Below are 19128 nucleotides of genomic sequence, written 5' to 3'. Positions count from 1 at the left end.
AGGCTGCAGTGCAGCCTCAGGCCAATGGAGGAAGGTCTTCATGGTGAGACCTCTGGGGCGGCTATTTCAAAACCACCTCCTGTTCTCACAGTTCTCGGAAGCCAGCTCTCAACTCTTCAGTCTCAAATGCTGGCAGCAGCGTGAACTCGGGTATTTTTACCACCCACATGACTGCAAAAGCAGGTCGGGACAGGCGCCAGCTCAGCATCTGACAGCGCCTGGCTCAGACATCTGACTTGGACATGTGTAAGCTGGCGCAGGCTTGTTTAACCATCTTTATGTCAAACCCTAACCCAGAAGGAGTCTTCACTTAATGCTAGTTACCCTCGAAACACCGAGAGTTACCTCTGACCTCTGCAGCACAGGTGCACAGTGTGGGGACATGCTGGTTCAGCTCGTGGCAAGCATGCCCACAGTTTAGTTCTCAGTCATGCAAAAGCAGCTAAGCATGAACCCCTGACAAGTACTCTGTGCCCATTCTGGTATTCTCTACCTAGTTAACAAAAACCTATGCCTTTTAATTTATTTATTATTATTTCTGTTTGTTTGAGGCAGGTTCTTTCTATGTAATCCTGGCTGTCTTAAAACTTGCTATGTCAACCAGGATGGCCTTGAACTCCCAGAGATCCTCCACCTCTGCCTCTCAGTGCTAGGATCAAAGGCTGCACCACCGTATCTAGCTTACACATCTTTATAAAGGGGGCCGGGCATCTCTTTTTCCTTGAGGGTGTTCTGTGCCCACATGATAAAAAAAAAAAAAAAAAAAAAAAAAAAAAAAAAAAAAGCTTAAATCCCTATGTTTGGAAAGGCTGGGTCAGCCTCTTGGACATTAGGCAAAGCACCAGCAGGAAGGGCCCACAGACCTCTTCCCACGAGGAGCCCTGCTTTAGTACTCAGGTGGGTCAGCTCTTTCCAAAGTGGGTTTCCCTCACAGTATGTGGCTGGTAGGCACAGATGCCACCTTGCCTGTGGCTCAACTTGGGAAGGCCCGCCTGAGCAAGGTACATAGCAAGCATGGGTCAGGAGTGCTGCATGGGGCCATTTCAGGTCAATAGCTCCAAGAAGGATCTCTTGGGGACTGTGGGAAAGATTTCTCACAATAGAGAGACTGTACAAAAAGAAACACTACACTTTTCACTCGTCAGACGGGGACCAGAAACCTAGAGCGACTACAGTTATCTTGTGACCCTAAAGTGAAGGCCGAAAACCCAGCAAGAGGTCAGCCTAAAGCCACGGCCAACACTGCCAATGCCAAGGAGCCACCAATGTCAGCCTGACGGGAGAGAACAGCTTCGGGGCGAGCGGGGCTCTAGTAAGAAACATCTTATCTGTGACCGAAGCTTCCTGGTGTCTTCAGAAGTTCCTACAGAAGGTGAGGTGCTCTAGGGCAGACCTGGGAACACTGGAAGAGCAGTGTACTGAAGCTTCCTGTGGATCCAAGGCAGAAAGCTCAGTCCCAAAAGGAACCCCTGGGAGCAAGTGCAAGTGCAAGTGCCTGCAGGAGGGCACCCAGCAGGGTGTGTGGCACCCACCTGACATAGGAAGAGCCTCACTGAGGAAGGAAGCCTGCGGAGAAACCCAGGGGAGGCCCGCAGGCGACCCACAGTCTCCCTGTGAGATGAAATATTTTAAACAACAAAAGGAAAAAAAGTGGGTAGGGGGGTTAGCCCAGACTTGTTCTATGTACCAGTCACAGCATGTGTGGAGGTCAGAGGACAACTTCTGGGAATAGGTTTTCTTCTTCCACCACGTTTAACAGGACTGAACATGGGCTGTCAGAGCTGGTGGCAGATAGGGCCCTTTGTGCATGAAGCCATCTTGTTAGTCCCAGGAATAATAATCATCTTCTTATTACTATTAAGAGACAAGCAAACACCAAGCCTCTGGAGCCCTCGCTCCGCAGCTGTAAGGAGCCTTTCCTTACAGGTCTGCTGGCTCCCACTGCTCAGGCCTACACCTGCTAGTAACAGGAGATGGCATTTTCTGTAGGTTCTCTATACAAAAACAAACAATAAAACAAACCCCTAAACCAAAGAATTCCACCTTAGGTGACCGGCTCATGGGAGAGCCTGGCTAAGCTAATGTGCACAGAGTAGTTAATTCACGTTACGGTTGGGAAACTACCACTGTCTGTTCAGCCCCATTATAAAGATGCTGGATGGTGTTGGAGGGATGGTTCAGTGGTTATGAGCACTGGTTGCTCTTGCAGAGGACCCAGGTTTGATTCCCAGTCCCACAGATGGTTCACAACCATCAATAACACCCACTCTGGTCTCTGCATATATTTTACAAATGTGAGGCACTTACAAAACAAGTGGGGAAACCATATACATAAAAGTAACAATAATAAAATCTAAATAAAATAAAAGCCCCTCTGCCCACATGGTCCTGGAGTTTCTGCAAGGTTGAAAGCCAAACTTCTGCACCATGGGAGTGAGCCCTCATCATTTCTGAAAGCTATCAGCTTGCCTGCTTCAGCAGAGCAGCTGCAGACCGGCTTCCAACTCCCAGGGCCCACACCCTCGGAATGAGATGCAGTGTGCGGCTTGCTATCTGGAGAGAATCTGCTTTCCCGGATCTGTCCGCCATGCCTGACTCTGGCGGACAGACTGTGGACTGAGTGCCACAGTGGTTTCAAACTGAGGCCTCAAACATGGTCTGGTTTCTTCCTGGAACCCTATGGGAGTATGTGACAATGCCCTTTCTAGCCTCCCAAAGGGTGGAGGACCACAGACAGCTTCTAGGCCTATAGTGTGCTAGCGTCTAAGCTGGAGAGGGAGGCACAATTAAAGCTGCCTCCACAAGTGAGCCACAAGTGTGTCAGCTTAAGAAAATCTGCTACCTGAAGCCACAGACTCACACACCTCATGAGCTGCCATCACTATTGTTCCTCTTCCAAACTTAGTGCTCACTGCTGACTGACCCCTCAGGGCTCACTGCTGACTGACCCCCTCGGGGCTCACTGCTGACTGACCCCCTCGGGGCTCACTGCTGACTGACCCCCTCGGGGCTCACTGCTGACTGACCCCCTCGGGGCTCACTGCTGACTGACCCCCTCGGGGCTCACTGCTGACTGACCCCCTCGGGGCTCACTGCTGACTGACCCCCTCGGGGCTCACTGACTGACTGACCCCCTCAGGGCTCAATGTTGGAGGTCAAAGGGCACCTCTGTGGAGTCAGTTCTTTCCTTCTACCATATTTTACCATTTTATAATTCTGAAACAGGGTTTCTCTGTGTAGCCCTGGCTATCCTGGAACTCACTCTGTAGACCAGGCTGTCCTCAAACTCAGAGATCTGCCTGCCTCTGCCTCCGAAGTACTGGGACTCAAGATGTGCACCACCACTGCCTGGCTCTCTCCCTTTACCTTCATGGGAGATCCTGGGACTGAACTTCAGGCTACCCATCTCCAGCAGCAGGTACCACTGGCCACCGCTTTAGCTTTGAAAGAGGATTTTGTTTGCTCAGAGTAGCTTAGAACTCAGGTTCTTTCATGCAGGTCTCCGTGAAACTCTCTTCAAAACACAAAGGGATAGCTTTGTGAACACCCCCACCGCCCTTGCATGCACACACGTTTGTGCTCACTGCAGCATCTCTATGGCTCTACACTTACTTCCTGTGTGGTGAGCTCTGCTCGCCTCTAGCGTCAGTCAACTGGAGCTGCGTACACTACTTTTCAGGCAGATAAAAACACCTGTCCAGCCGGGCGGTGGTGGCGCACGCCTTTAATCCCAGCACTTGGGAGGCAGAGGCAGGCAGATTTCTGAGTTCGAGGCCAGCCTGGTCTACAGAGTGAGTTCCAGGACAGCCAGGACTACACAGAGAAACCCTGTCTCAAAAAACCAAAAAAAAAAAAAAAAAAAAAACAAAAAACAAAAACCAAAAAACAACCAACCAAACAAAAAAAGCACCTGTCCAAATCCAGGGTCCTGACCTCGAAGGCTCTGAGGCAGGGGCTCTGTTAGTATGGGACGACATCCACTGTGAACCACATACTCTTCCAGTAGCTCAAGATCCCTCCTGGAATGTGGAGCTGGATGGGAAGCAAACACAACTGTTCTGGAAGACTCTGCTGGGCTCATCACCAACAAGAGGCTGGTGATTATCCCAGTAATCCAGCCTCTACTCACCAGGCTTCCAGCACAAGCCAGTCCAGCACAGGACAGCGCTCCTAACAGCAGATTCTAACCTCTGTATTAGCTACTAAAGTAACTGCTCACCAATAGGTGGCATTCAATTATTCATGATAAGCTAAGTAAAAGGCACCTTCTTTCCTTCTTTTTGATCTAGTTTTTGATAGCGTTCTGGGATAACTCTGAACTGTGAATCCTCCTGTCTCACCCTCCCAAATGCTGGGAACATAGGGGTGAGCCACCTTTCCCAGCTCACATTTAATTTTATTTCTGTTTGGTTGGTCCTGGCTGTCCTAGAACTCACTCTGTAGACCAGGCTGGTCTCGAACTTATAGGTATCTGTCTGCCTCTGCCTCTGGAGTACTAGGATCTAAGGTGTGTGCCACCACGGTCGGCTTTAGTTTTTAGTTTTGAGTTAGGACCTCATTACATCCTCCGTGCTGGCCGGAACTCACCTGTGGAGCACCTGCTTCCCATCTTCATTAGCCTGTTAATTTGTATGCGTGCATTTGTGTGTAACAGCACATGACAAGTGAATCCTCGGGATGAAACTCAGCCAGCCAGGCTTGCCAGTAGCCACCAACCCCCCCACCCCTCACCAACCTGCTGGGCCATCTTGCTGGCCCAACACATCATCTCTTACGTGTTTTTAATGAACTTCCCGTTTCCTCCTGTATCTAATATTTGAGAAGCCTACAGTGGAGAAGGAAGGCTACAGCAGGCAAAAACTCATACAAGGAAAAAGACCAAAATGCTGCTGGTAGTATTGAAAAAACTGTGTTTCCGCCGGGCAGTGGTGGCACATTGCCTTTAATCCTAGCACTTGGGAGGCAGAGGCAGGTAGATCTCTGTGAGTTCAGTGCCAGCCTGGTCTACCAAAGATGCTATAGGCTAGCCAGGGACACAAGTGAGACCCTGTCTACAAACGCTGGAGCTGGAGAGATGGCTCAGCAGTCAAAAGCACTTGCTGCTCATCCAGAGGACCCAAGTTCAGATCTCAGCACTCACTAACTCACATGCCTGTAACACTAGCTCCAGGGGATCTAGCGCCCTCTTCTGGCCTACATAAGCACCTGCATACATGTGGCATTTACTCACATAGACAAGTAATAAACCTTTAAAAATACAAATCCTATAAAAAAAGAACATATGTTTGAACTGGACACTACATGGTAATGTTGGAAAAAGTGCACACGCTTGGCTGCAGTCACAATCTTCCATAAAATGCAGTGGCTTAGCTGGAGAGCCAGACAGCAGGCAGCAGCAGCAGGAAGTCCCCACAGGCATCAGACATGTGATAAGCGGCCAGCGGAAGAAAAGCAGGTGTGACACCACCAAGTCAGCACCAACATTCTGTGTGTGGGTGCACACGTGCGCTGTGTGGGGGCGTGTGGGTGGTGTCCAAGTGTCAACATCCAGTGTCCCCAGCTGCTTTCAATCTGTTTCTTGAGATAGGGTCTCTAACTGAATCTGGATCCTCCTGTCTCAGCTCCCTCGAACCCCAGGTGCCCACATATGCCTGGCACTCTCTCTCACGTGGGAGCTGGGGGTGGAACTCAGGCCCTCGTGCTTGGGTGTCAGGTTCTCTCCTCAGTGAGGTCTTGGTCTAGCTTCCTTAGGCTCTTCCTGTGTGCCACCTTCTCCAACATCAGCAGAATGTGCTTTTAATTTGATAAGGGCATGATACCAGCTTGCTTTTTAATTAAAAAAAAATGTTGGGCAGAAGAAATGGCTTAGCTAGTAAGGATACTGGCTGTTCTTCCAAAGGATCAGGGTTCAATCCCCACTACTCACATGACAACTGTCTGTAACTCCAGCTCCAGGGGACCCAACACCTTCACCCAGTCATACAGGCAAAACACGAATGCATATAAAAAGTAAAATGAAAAAAATTAATTTGTTGGGTCTGGTAGTGCACTCCTTTAATCCCAGAACCTGGAAGGCAGAGGCACACGGATGTTCGCAGGTTAGAGGCCAATACTGTCTGTCTACACAGAAATTCCAGGACAGCCAGGGCTACGTAATAGAGTAGACCTTCTCTCAAAAAAACAGAAACAAAAAAATTTTTTTTAACCTGGACATGGTGGTATATGCCTGGTAATGCCAACATCTGGGAAACAGAAACAGGCAGAGGCAGGTATAGAACAGCCTGGTCTACATAGTGAGTTCCAGACCAGCGAACACTACATAGTAAGACCTACCTCAAAAACAACAAATGTGAGCCAGACATGCTGGCCCACACCTTAATCCCAGCACTCCAGAGGCAGAGGCAGGTGGATCTCTGGTAGTTCAAGACCAGCCCTGTCTGCAGAGTGAGTTCCAGGACAGCCAGAACACTATACAGAGAAACCCTGCCTCAACAAACAAACAAACCCAGCAAATGTGCATGGGTGTGAATGTTCATGTGGCCTAGTGCCCAAGGAGGCCAGCAGGAGGCCTGAGAACCCTGGGACTGGAGTCATGGGCAGCTGTGCACAACAATGCTCCCCGGGTGCTGGGAACAGAACCTGGCTTCTCTGGAAAAGCAGCCAGAGCCATCTTGCTAGCCCCTGCTATCAGTGAGCTGGAATATGTGTCTTTATTTATACCTTTCTCTCCTCCTAAAAGTGGGAGGCTGAGGAAGAGCGACCATGCCCGTGCCTTCCCTCTGACGGCTACTAAGTGACCCTGAGTAACTCAGCAAGGGATCTACAAGAGGACAAAGGAACTCCAGAACCTGCCAAAACAGCATTCTCCACAGCGTGCAAGTGTAGGAGGCTGTCTGTGGTTCTGTGGTGATGAAGGGCTACTGGTAAGGGGGTGGTGACTGGCACACAGTAGGAGGTAAGGGGGTGGTGACTGGCACACAGTAGGAAGGGACCAAGATTTCCGTCTGAGACTTTCCAACTCCAGTCTGTATTTGTTTGTACTCCCCATAAGGTGCAGGTCTGCGGTCAATTCTCTCCTGTTTTCATGTCCCATGGACTCAAGCCCATGTGGTTATCCAGATAACGGCTCTCTCAGGAGCTGCCGGAGAGGCTTGGCCATTACATCTCACTTTCCCTGTAGTTAGCAGGGCCAGCAGGGAAGGAGGCAGACATGAGCACAGGAATCACTGCTCACAGCAATCCAGACCTGCTCGGAGCTGAGCCCTCCCGAGCAATCAGATGCCGATCTGATTAGGTTAAGAAAAGGATCTGCTAAGGGATGAGAACAAGAATTCTCATCCCTTAGTGATTCTCACAGAATCACTGACGTGTGAGGAGACAGACCTGCAGGCCAAGGCTTCAAAATCAACTCCCCAAAACACACTGTACAATAGGACTGCCAAGGTGGCTGTCACCTCTTGGATAGGCCAGGAAGCAGCCAAACAAAATCCAGAGAAACAGCCAAATCAGGGAGTGGACATTTACAGCTGCATCTCCTTAAAACTCGTGCCACCGAAACAGCCAGCCCAGCTCCCCTATTAGCCCCCTGGCTTCTGTCCTGGCTAGGGTAGTCTATGCAGGGGTTTATAACCAGAGCCTCGGTTTCCTGAAGGAAACTTAGCTGCATCAAATACAGAATCTGGAAACGCAGTCTCTGGCCTTCCTGTCCCTCAGATACCAAAGGACTAGAATGGAAATGGAGTCGGCCTTCCCAGAGCAGAGCCCTCCGAAAGCCCTTCCAGATTCATCTAGAAACTGACAACACTGTGTCTAAACGTCACCAAGAGGAGCCACAGTCGCCTGGGACCCTACACCCGTCAGCTCTGTAGCACTGGGGCGGGAATGTCCCCTTTCTGACAAGCTGCAGGCCGATGCTGAGGGTGCTAGCCCCACACTCTTAAGCAGCAGGGGTGATGGCTCTGTCCTGGTTCTATAGCTACTGTGTCATTGGCACACAGCATCGTCTACGGCTACGTCTGTGACAGAGACTGACTGTGACTCCTATGTAGTGTAATGCTCTTATCTGACTAAAATTACAGATTATCAGGGTTCTGTTTTGTTTAAAGAGCATCTCAGGCAAGAGTCTACTGACTGACTGCCGCCCTCCACTGCCCACGTGGTAGGACACAGGCGTGCATCACATCCAGATACCCATTCATATTTTACACCATAAAAAAGTGTATGTTAAATTAAAATGCAAGTAAATCTCTAACCAAATAAACTGTAAAGATTTTTATAGCCAAGCAGTGGCACATACCTTGGATCTCAGCACTTGAGAGGCAGAAGCAGGCAGATCTCTGAGTTCAAGGCCAGCCTTGTATACAAAGCAAGTTTCAGGACAGACAGGGCTGTTATAAAAATAAACGCTATCTCAGGAAAAAAAAAAAAAACCCAAGAAAACGTTTATTGGTCAGTCTCTTATCTTATTATTTATTTACTCACTTTGCTTACAAGTGAGGCAGAGGCTGCCTGCTTTTGTCTCCTGAGTGATTAAAGACGTTTATTTATTGAGACAGGGTCTTGGTATAGAACCCATCTGTCTCGGAACTCAATTCACTATGTAACCAAGCTAGCCTGAAACTACTTATAGTGATCCCCCTGCCTCTTCCCCCAGTGCTGAGATTATGGGCATGAAACACTACATGGGGCTGATAACTCTGAGGCGGCTCTGAAACCAAGCTACACAGACAGGCCCTGTGGCAGGCAGTCACCCTGGGCAGAAGCTGCTCTGAGCACAGATCTCTCCTCCAAGTAAGGACATGAGCAAACGTGCAGACCCTGCGTTTGCAGAGGAGACAGGACAGTGAGGGTCAGGTTGCTACTGTACGGAGACAGACAACAGCCAAAGGACAGTGGAACAACACGGGAGGACTGGAGGCACAGCCACTGCCCACAGGAGTGATGGTCCCCTACGGCCAGGGCAAGAGGGACAGAGCCTCAAGAACACTCTGGGTAAGAGACCCGCACGGGGCTTCAGCAAGAGCCCGACCAGCAGCTCGGAGCAGCTGTCTGGCACAGAGGCTCACGTAGCTCAGGCTGCCTCTAATTCACTGCTGAGGACCTTCAACATCTGATCCTCCTACCTCCACTTCTTAGTGCTGGAATTACAGGTCTGTACCGTGACCCCAGTTCATACAGGGCTGGGGTCACATCCAGGACTCAGGAATGTGAGGTCACCACTCTACCAACTGAGCCACAGCCCAGCTAAGAACCTTTCTGTTTGGTTCTAGCAGTACTGAGAGTTGCCCCTTGCCCACCTTAGGGAAGAACATGACCACCACTAAAGTGTATTCCTAGGTCCTGAGTGTCCTAAATTATGCTACATTGTATGTCCACAAAATCAGGCTTAACTCCCACTAGGACAAGCAAATATATTTTAAAAAAACATTAGCTGGGCGGTGGTGGCGCACGCCTTTGATCCCAGCACTTGGGAGGCAGAGGCAGGCAGATTTCTGAGTTCGAGGCCAGCCTGGTCTACAGAGTGAGTTCCAGGACAGCCAGGGCTACACAGAGAAACCCTGTCTCAAAAAACCAAAACCAAAAACCAAAAAACCAAACAACAACAACAACAACAACAAAAACCAGGAAGTTCTTGGGGAGAGAGAAGTCTCGGGGCGCTCTTCACGAGTGCTCAGCAAGGCTGCTGGGCCAGAGCTGAGCTCGGGCGGCTGCGGCCGGCGCAGGCTGTGGATGACTCCCGTCCCTTCCTCTCGGCTTTCAGTCTCAACCTTTCTCTCCCTTAGACCATGAGCTCTTTTTTTTCAGAGAGGGGAGAATTCCTAGTCTGAGCGTGGTCTTACCCACGATAGGAAAGCACTCTTCCACTAAGCTGTCTCCCAGCCCTCGAGCAGAGGGATCAAAGGACTCAGAGCTGACTCTGGATCATCCTCGCACACGTAGTGAGAGGTGGTCAAGGAAACCAGCCTGTGTGTGCTGCACACATGACTGAACGGCTGCCACCTCTCAAGCATACGTACTAAGCAGCACTAGCTCACTAGGAGCCGCGGCCTCGCCCTCCTCCATGTAACCAAGACCCAGCTTCCCCAAGCAGCCGCTTCCTTTCAACACTGACATTTGATCTCCGAGGAGGAGTACCAGAGGTGATGCTGCTGGAGGAGAGCCACAAGTCACAAAGGCCTGACAGGTGTCACTAGACAGTGACAGCCTTCCTCCTGCTGAGAATGGGGACAATTCCTGCCATGTCACAGCATTGCAGCCACGAGGCTTAGTGACTGTTAAATGCTGTCTTTCTGGGGTCACTCTGGGAGCTGAGACACGGACAGTGGCACCTGCAGGCCAGGCCATCAGCACGTACCTCCTCACACACTTCCCGGACTGCTGCCACACCTGGCTCCTCCTCAGGCTCCATGCCTCCTCCAGGGACAATCCATCGGTCTGGATGGCGGCTGCTGCTCACCAGCAGTACCTGAAGTCAGAGGTTACAGGGAGGTCATGCTCAAGAAGATATTCAAAACTCAGTCCAAACAGAAGAAGCGCCACAGTAACTTACAACCAAATCTTGTTTACACCGCCAAGTAACTTTACGCCAAGTAGCTCCTGGTGCTGGGAACAGCTGGCACTGTGCCCAGGACATGACAAGGGCATGTTCGGGAAACAACTGAGGGCTGTGGTCTCTGCATCCCCCTCCACTCGGCTGTCTGTCTCTCTCACCTTCTCTTCCATCCTCTCATTTTTCCTAAATCCCTTATCATATACAGCTGATCAGGTAACACACAAAACAGGTGGGAGTAACAAGCCTGGAAAAGGACCAGGAGTGAGGACACAAGCCACACGAGTGTCCAGCCTGCGGTACACTCCCAGAAATGGGCTCCCTCTGGGCGCCAGTCCTTCTACTACTCAAGTGCTGCAGCTGCTGCTGAGCGGAGCTCTTTTTATTTAGTCTATGTTTGAAATGTCACCACCTTCTATGCAGGGGTATATGTCTGTGCGCCATGTGCACACAGGCCAGAAGAGGGCGCTGGAGCCCCTAGAGCTCAAATTACAGATCGCTGTGAGCTGCCATGTCGGTGCTGGGAATCAAACCAGGGTCCTCAGGAAGAGCAGCCAGTGCTCTTAACTACTGTGTCATCTCTCCAGCCCTAGAATTCTTTTTTAATGTATACTATAAATTTTTAAGAAACAGAGTCTCATGCCATAGCCAATCTGGCTGGCCTATACTCTTGCCTCTACTTTCTGTGTGCTAAAATTATATGTGTGTGAGCCATCATGCCCAGCTGGGATTTTAAAAGAATGCTAAAAAATGGAAAGATGGGCCGGGCAGTGGTGGCGCACACCTTTAATCCCAGCACTTGGGAGGCAGAGGCAGGTGGATTTCTGAGTTCGAGGCCAGCCTGGTCTACAGAGTGAGTTCCAGGACAGCCAGGGCTACACAGAGAAACCCTGTCTCGAAAAAACCAAAAAAAAACAAAAAAACAAAAAAAAAACAAAACAAAACAAAAAAAAAACAAAACAAAAAAAAAGGAAGATGACACAGTGAATCTCACGACAGGACAGCCAGGGAGAGAGAGAGAGGTGGGGGGGGGGGAGAGGGAAGAGGGGGTAGGGGGAGACATAGAGAGACAGAGAGAGACACCCTGTTTCAAAACAAGTCAACAAAGGAAAAAAAGACAAAATGCAAAGGCCTGGCTAGAGATGGCTCAAAATGAAGTGAGGGCTTGCTGTTCTCACAGAGAACCCAGTTTGCTCCCAGCACTCGCACTGGGAAAGTCCATCTCCAGGGCAGTCAACACCCCCCTCTGGACTCAGCTGGCAGCACACCCATGCATACATACCCACACGTATACACACATCAATTAAAAATAAAAAAATAAACCTTGAAAGATTCTAATTTTCCTACGTGGGACTTAACCAGCTTTCTGGTGACGGTGGACACAAGCGTGTACTGTCTCCAATTCCTCCCACACCCACTGTCTGGGACTCCCACACAAGCTGCTGCTCCTTCCAAAGCTAACGGAGGGCCACTGCTTCCCACAGGCCATTCTCTGGTGATGGTGGAGCCTCCTGCCCTATTCTAATCTGCGCTCCCTCTAAGCTCCTGTCTTCCACCCTACAGCCATCTCTGCTGCTGCCTCTCTGCCTCACAGAAACCACTGAGCTTCCCGCCATCCCAGTTCCTTCCACACCTAGGGTTTCCTAGAAATTTCACCTTCATCCTTAAATCCCCAAATCCCCCTTTCCCTGTCACAACAGTCTGCTACTGATCCACAGAATTGGTCCTGTGTGGACTACAGGAGACTACAGGGTGCAGACAATTCCACAAGTCGTATGCAGAGCCCAGACTACACTCGTGTACTTATGAAGTACTGCTTTGCGTAATAAGATACATTACTGTGGTGATGAGAGCACCACAGGACCCGTGCTGTGTCCGCTGCAGTGTAGGGCTGCCTTCCTTGTCACCACCACCAAATACCCAACAAGAAGCAACTTCACAAAGTGGGGCTGCTGTTCTTGGCTGAGACTGAAGGGATTGCTCAGCATGGCAAGGAAGCTGTGTGGTTCCACGCCAGCACAAAGGCACCAAGCTCACATCTCAGTGGGTCAGGGAGCAGAGACAAACTGAACGCGGCAACTGTCAGGCCCGTATCTGGAAGGTTTGCAACCTTCCAGAACAGTCCCCAGTAGCTGGGGCCAGTGTGACCCACCCGCCTGCGAGGAACTTTTGTGGTGAAATCATACCCTTCCTCTATACTAAAGGATACTGAAATATAACATGGACAGGCCATAAAACCCATCATTAAAATCCAAGTTCTCATTGGACTCCTCAAATAAAATACAAAAACTCAATAGACCTAAATATAAACGTAACCTAAATACAGTCGCTAAAACTAAGACGCACTGGGAAGAAAACAGGAAATCTCTACAGCTTCAGAAGTAGTGAGTTACATCAAATTCTTAAGACAGCTCATCAAAAGCAGAGTGAGAAGATAGAAGTCAGGTAGGCTGGACTCCAAACTGAGAACCCTGCATCAGACGACCTTCTCAAGGCTGGGAAGCTGGCCGGGGCTGGAGCTCTCACAGAGGACACTTGCACCGCCAAGGTGTAGCGTGCACGGCAGGGAGAGGCTGTGGGTGCTCTGGAGTTAGGCTTTCCACAGTGATAGCCTATGGCACAGAAAGTCTCTCCTAACAAGCTACACAGCTTCAACATCTGGCTACTCTGCGGAGAATAGCATGCGTAACACACTCACCTAACTCCATGTACAACAGTGCACTTCTGTGGCACTCAGCACATCTGGCAAGGCTACTTTCTTTTATTGTGTGTGCGCCTGTGCACACGCACGTTCCTCCACACACCTGTGCACATGTACAGGTCAGTGCACAGCTTGCAGGAGCCAATTCTCTCCTACCACCTGTGTCTCAGGAATCAACCTGGGTCGGCAGGCTTAGCAGCTGGGACTTTTCACAAAGAGGCATCTCTCTAGTGATAGCCATTGCTCTTGTCAGAGAGCCATGCTGCCTCTCTGTCACTATGCTGTGTGAGCTGCGTCAGCCACACTATTCTGTCCTCATTTGACACAGGTCTCCTCTTAACATACGACCAACATCAACATGAATACTCCCATCCCCCACCCCCTGCCCCGCCCCCTTCAGTGCCAGTTAAGGCTTCCCAGTCTCATGTGACCGCCCTTACAGCCACACTAGGGAACAGGTCAAAGCAAACTCTAGACATCAACAGATCTTGACTGCTGGAGAGTTTTCTTTCTCTGATTAACAAGTCAGCACAGTGTCCATGCCATTTCTACACTTAGCAGGACAGATTGTTCCTTCTGAGAACAGATGTCTCGGTGCTAAGTAACACAGACATTATAATGCTTAACAAAGCTGGCAGCAGATCCCTGAGCTGGGTTCCCAGGCTGAATTAGAAGGGGGAAAGGAAGAGGCCAGCTGAGCAGCACTCTCTCAGTGGGTTCTCTCTGTCACCTGACCCTGACAATGTGACCAGAAGCCTCACAAGCGGCCTCCAGGTTCCCCTCCCCCACAATGAAGTGCCCCCTCAAACTGTCAGCCCACACCTGCCTGCCTTCTTTCCTTCAGATGCCCTTGTAAAGGACTCTGCCCCAGCAGAAAAGCAGAGTAACTAATATGGCCTAGCCATAAGCCATCTCTGCTGAGGTCTGCTTCCCAAGGATACCTTCTGCTTTCTGGACTTGACAGGTCACCGTGTGCAGAGTGCTTGCCTGGATGTATGTATGTATCACACTGGGACCTAGTGTCTGCACAGTCCAGAAAAGCATCAGTTTGGCCGGAGAGATGGCTCCACAAGAGTTCTGCTCCTCCCGCCCACCTCTTGCAGAACCTGGTTCAATTCGCAGCACCCACAAGGCAGCTCATAGAAGTCCTAACTCCAGTTCCAGGAGGTCCAGAACTCTCTTCTAATTTTCTGTAGGCACTGCATGCACATACCAGCAGGCAAAACATCTACTTGCATAGAATAAAAAATGAAATTTTAAAAGGGGAGGCCTCTGATGCCCTGAAACTGAAGTAACAAGTACTTAGGAGCTACCATGTGGGTTCTGGGAGCCGAACCCAGGACCTCTGGAAGAACAGCCAGTGCTCTCAACCACTGACCTTCTCTTCAGCCCCCTGAGGATTTTATTAATATGGCCATATTATAATTTATTCCACTGGCCTCTTTGTTCGTTTGGTTTCTTTGGTTTTTGGTGTTGGAATCCAAAACCGAGATTGTATGTGTGTTGGATGAGCACCCGTCACTGAGTCACAGCCTTGGGCTTCTGGATGGAGACCTTGGACATTCCCATCTTTCTGCTTCTAAAACCAAGCGGTACCTTTTACACCAACCATTTCCCACATGTGAGTACACTAGCAGACTCGCAGTCTCCATAATCCACCCAACTGATCTTCACGGGCAATGGAAAGCTTCCTGTGCAGTACAACCACGGTAATTTATAAAAGAAAACATTCAATTCAATTCATCACAATTCCAGAGTGAAAGAGAGAGAGAGCGCCAGAGACAGACAGACAGACACACATACACACAAAGACAGACAGACAGACAGACAGACAGACAGACACACACAGAGACAGACACACATACACACAAAGACAGACAGACAGACAGACAGACACACACACACACACACACACTGCACTTACACTACCTAGAAATGGCATGAGCTTTTTAAAGCTCAAAGCCCACCCCCAGAGATAACTCTTCCAACAAGACCACACCTCCCAACTCTCCCAGCAGCCCCACCTGTCACAGAAGCCACATCCAACACCATAGCCTGAGGTGGCAGCCTCCCTTACCCAGCCATGTCTCCAGGCTGTGCTTTCACAGACCCGGCCCCTGCTTGTGGCACTACCTTCACAATGGCAGGGCCTTCTGGTAAGTTCTAGCTGGCAGAAGTTCTAGCTGGCATGCCTGTGCGCTCAGCTCTAGCCTGCAGTGCTGTGGAGAGCACTTGCCACCGCGCACTCTACCGTCCGTCCCTGCGTGGACTGAGGACTTAGGAAACCCCGAGTCACAATGGCATTCCCACCTGTGAGAAGTTTTTCCCAAGTGTGTGGTCACAGTCATACACAGGAGGCCATTACAGAAACTGGTACCAGGAGACTGCTGGATGCGACCACTAAACCTGACCATACTGGTTCTTTGGCCTCCGGAACTAGTTTGCTAGCTGAAGAAGAGGTTGGAAGTGTGGGCGGATGTCCCGGGTGGCTGTAGGCCTCGCCTGGTGGTTATTCTTTTTTTTTTTATTTTTTTTTTTATTTTTTTTTTTCATTTTTTCGAGACAGGGTTTCTCTGTATAGCCTTGGCTGTCCTGGAGCTCACTCGGTAGACCAGGCTGGCCTCGAACTCAGAAATCCGCCTGCCTCTGCCTCCCAAGTGCTGGGATTAAAGGCGTGCGCCACCACCGCCCGGCCCTGGTGGTTATTCTTTTGGGAGTTAAGAAAACTAGCTTGTCGCCGGGCGGTGACTTGGGAGGCAGATTTCTGAGTTCGAGGCCAGCCTGGTCTACCGAGTGAGTTCCAGGACAGCCAAGGCTATACAGAGAAACCCTGTCTCGGAAACAACAACAACAACAAAAAAACCAACAAAAGAAAACTAGCTTGTCAAGATAGGTGGCCAGTGAGCACTGTGCTCCTCAGGCCTCGGTGTGGGCTCAGCTAGGCAGTCTCGTGTTACTTTGTGACAAGTAATCTAAGTTTTGTTCAAATCCTTAAAATATGAGGCTGAATTTTAAAAATGATGGGGGTTGGTGATACAGCTCAGGTGGCAAGGTTTGCCCACCATGTGTGCAATGCTAATTTGGTTCCCAGCACCTCATAAAATCTGAGAGAGGGGGGTGAGGAAGGGAGGAAGGAAGGGAGGGAGGGAGGGAGGAAGAAAGAGAGAGAAAGCAAGCCCATCATCCTGTCACTGCGGAGGTGAAGGCAGGAGGATCAGAGGCTCACCGTCATCCTCAGGGGTACAGGAAGCTGGAGGCGAGGCCTGGCCTGGGCTGGCCTGGGCTATGTGAGATCTTGTTTCAACACCACCCACCACAGCCACAAAAAGGGGGGAGGGGCACTAATTTATTTAGCAGAGGAGATTCCAGACAGCACACTCAGACTATAGATCTATAGCTTCAGGCCTGCCTGGGGCTTACTGCCTTATAATCTGGATGTGACACAAAGAGTATCAGGAAGCTGTAAAATCCAGTCTGGGAGCACATGTAAAGCTCTAGATAAGGCAAGCCTCCCCACATTTTGCCTGGGACAAAAGGATATGTTTAAAAGGTGAGCCATCCCAATGAAGGCCCCAGGATATAAAATACAAACCAATTTCAAAGGTGGTAGCTCTCGCCTGTAACGCCAGGACTCACACGGCTGAAGCAAGCTGATTTCAAATTTGAAGGCAACATGAACTACACAGAAACCTCCAGGCCAGCCTTGGTCTAACATACCTGTCTCACTCCATCAGAGAGCCAAAGGGGCACACTGACAGAAAGGGGCTGCCTAGGAAACTGTCATTCTACAGGTTCTCAGAGGACACTGTAGCCAGTCCACAAGAGCCCAGCGGACGGAACTCAATACTGTTCCCATGTGCTAGTCTGAAGGCATGCAGGATTAAAGACTGAAGGACAATAAAGGCTCATACTGTGGTCCAAAAGAGAAGAGGGAGGCCAGGCAACCCACTGCAGGGTCCCGCGAGGCTGAGTGTGTGAGGGTGTGGACTGATTACTAGTCACAGGGGAGAGCTGAGGCTGCTTCGGATGCCAGGAATGTAGGACATCTGTTGAGGGAGGGAAGCTGCAGCACCAAGTGAAGCAGGGCCAGGCTACACAGGCTGCAAATGTCAAAGCCAAGGGGGCGGGACTACCACTACATGCCCCAGATGCTGGACCCAGAACTACAGGATCTGGGTGAGCCTGCCAGGTCCAGTCTTTCTGTGACAATCTGCTGCTGGTTCACACTGGCAACGTTCACTCTGTCATCATGTACTGGAAGTCTGTAGCCTTCTGTTTTGTACTGCCTCGGGCCTCAGACAATAACCTGGCCCCTCACTGCTTCGCTCTGGTGGTAGCCCTCGGGATCTAGACTCTGGCCTGGATTAGAACAGGCTTTACTACAGAGCTATGTCTTGCAGCTGGGAGTGGACTTTAGAACAGTTTGAGCAGGGCAGCGGTTAAGGCAGGAGTCTATTCAGGACGAACTTAATCTATTTGCATTATAAACTCCTCTGCTGAGCCTCTGGGGGCTTGGAGTCTGGCAAGAGTGGGAGGGCCTGCAGGCTCCAATTGCCTTCAGCAGCAACTCACAAAGGACAGGTCTCTCAAGCTCTAACCTGTCTCTGCTTCCTGTCTGTGTGTCCTCACAGAGAGCCCCTGCCCCACCTGCTGTGACAGCCTGAAATCTCTCTGAAACCATCAACAAAGTGGACTTTCCCTCCCAGAAGTTAGTTAGTTCCCTCAGGCCTGTGAACTGAGAGGCTGCACTCATCAGAGTTCACTACCTTCCAGGAGGACTCTTACAGAGGCACACACCACCACTACAAATATACACCGTTAGTAGGCTGTGGTGACCACACACCACTACTACAAAGATGCACAGTTACAAGGCTGTGGTGGCGCACGCCTTTAATCCAGCAGTGGGGAGGCAGAGGCAGGCAGACTTCTGAGTTTGAAGCCAGCCATGGCTACTGTTACCTGGGTCCTTTTCCAAGTTAACCCTGCTTAGTGACTCTCCTCACCTACTGGCATTTAAACACTTCCACCAGAGGGTGGCAGCTGTACAGGAGACCCCTAATGTGTCAGACAGCCAAGACGGGAGGAAAACGGGGCAGACTTATTCATGCTTCCGCAGAACTGAGACACAACTACCCTGTGTGGCAGCTGCGAAGGAGAAGGAAGCAGGCTTGTCGCTCAAGGATAAGGGGCGTGTTCAGCAGCTGTGGGAGGTCAGGGCATCTTGGCAGTGCAACAGGGCTCAAAATAGATGCATTCAGCACATACACGGACGGAGAGGGCTGAGTGGCACGTATTTTTAGTAATGGCATACTTAAAACTCTTACATGTCCAGGTGAAAACTGATCCAGCCACCAGCCTTCAGAAATGACTGCTCCTCGCACACTCTCAGAGCACAGGGCTCTGGACAGTCAGTACCCTGTAACCTACTTCAACTGGACACCAAGAATCAAGGAAGAGAGGGCTGGTGTGACAGCCTGACTCCCAGTCAGATCCTGGGAACCGCATAACAGCAGGAGCCGGTGGTGCCGGTCTGTAATCCCAGCTTTCCCACAGCAGGACGCAAGACAGACACAGTAAAACTGACTGCAGCAGAGCTTCATGGAACGGCAGCACGAGAAAGAACGAGAGACTGCGCCCTGAGGCGCACACACCACATATACATGAACCCATGCACAGACAACAACAGTAATATCTCTGGAAACTCAATCCCTGGCTGGCCTGGGATTTGAGACACAGACAAGCTAGATCCAAAGTCACAAAGCTCCACCTGCCTCTGCCTCCCAAGCATGGAGATTCAAGGTGTGCACCAACATGCTTGATCCTATAAATAAAGTACTGAAAAAAAAATGAAGTTGGATGACAAACATATTCCAAATTA

The 19128-nt window shown here is 50.3% G+C and overlaps 1 protein-coding gene across 3 annotated transcripts in view; it reads right to left on the bottom strand.

Moving 5' to 3' along the window:
• Positions 1–19128, bottom strand: part of Nudt3 (nudix hydrolase 3) — a 50357-nt gene that overhangs the window by 8950 nt on the left and 22279 nt on the right. For all 3 annotated transcript variants that reach the window (XM_034524080.2, XM_076916525.1, XM_076916524.1), the window contains exon 2: positions 10355–10465. In XM_034524080.2, the coding sequence (XP_034379971.1) occupies positions 10355–10465 (111 nt within the window). The remainder of the gene's footprint in view (positions 1–10354; positions 10466–19128) is intronic.

Source organism: Arvicanthis niloticus, chromosome 20 (assembly GCF_011762505.2).
Source record: "Arvicanthis niloticus isolate mArvNil1 chromosome 20, mArvNil1.pat.X, whole genome shotgun sequence".
NCBI lineage: Eukaryota > Metazoa > Chordata > Mammalia > Rodentia > Muridae > Arvicanthis > Arvicanthis niloticus.
This window is presented reverse-complemented; position numbering and strand designations above follow the sequence as displayed.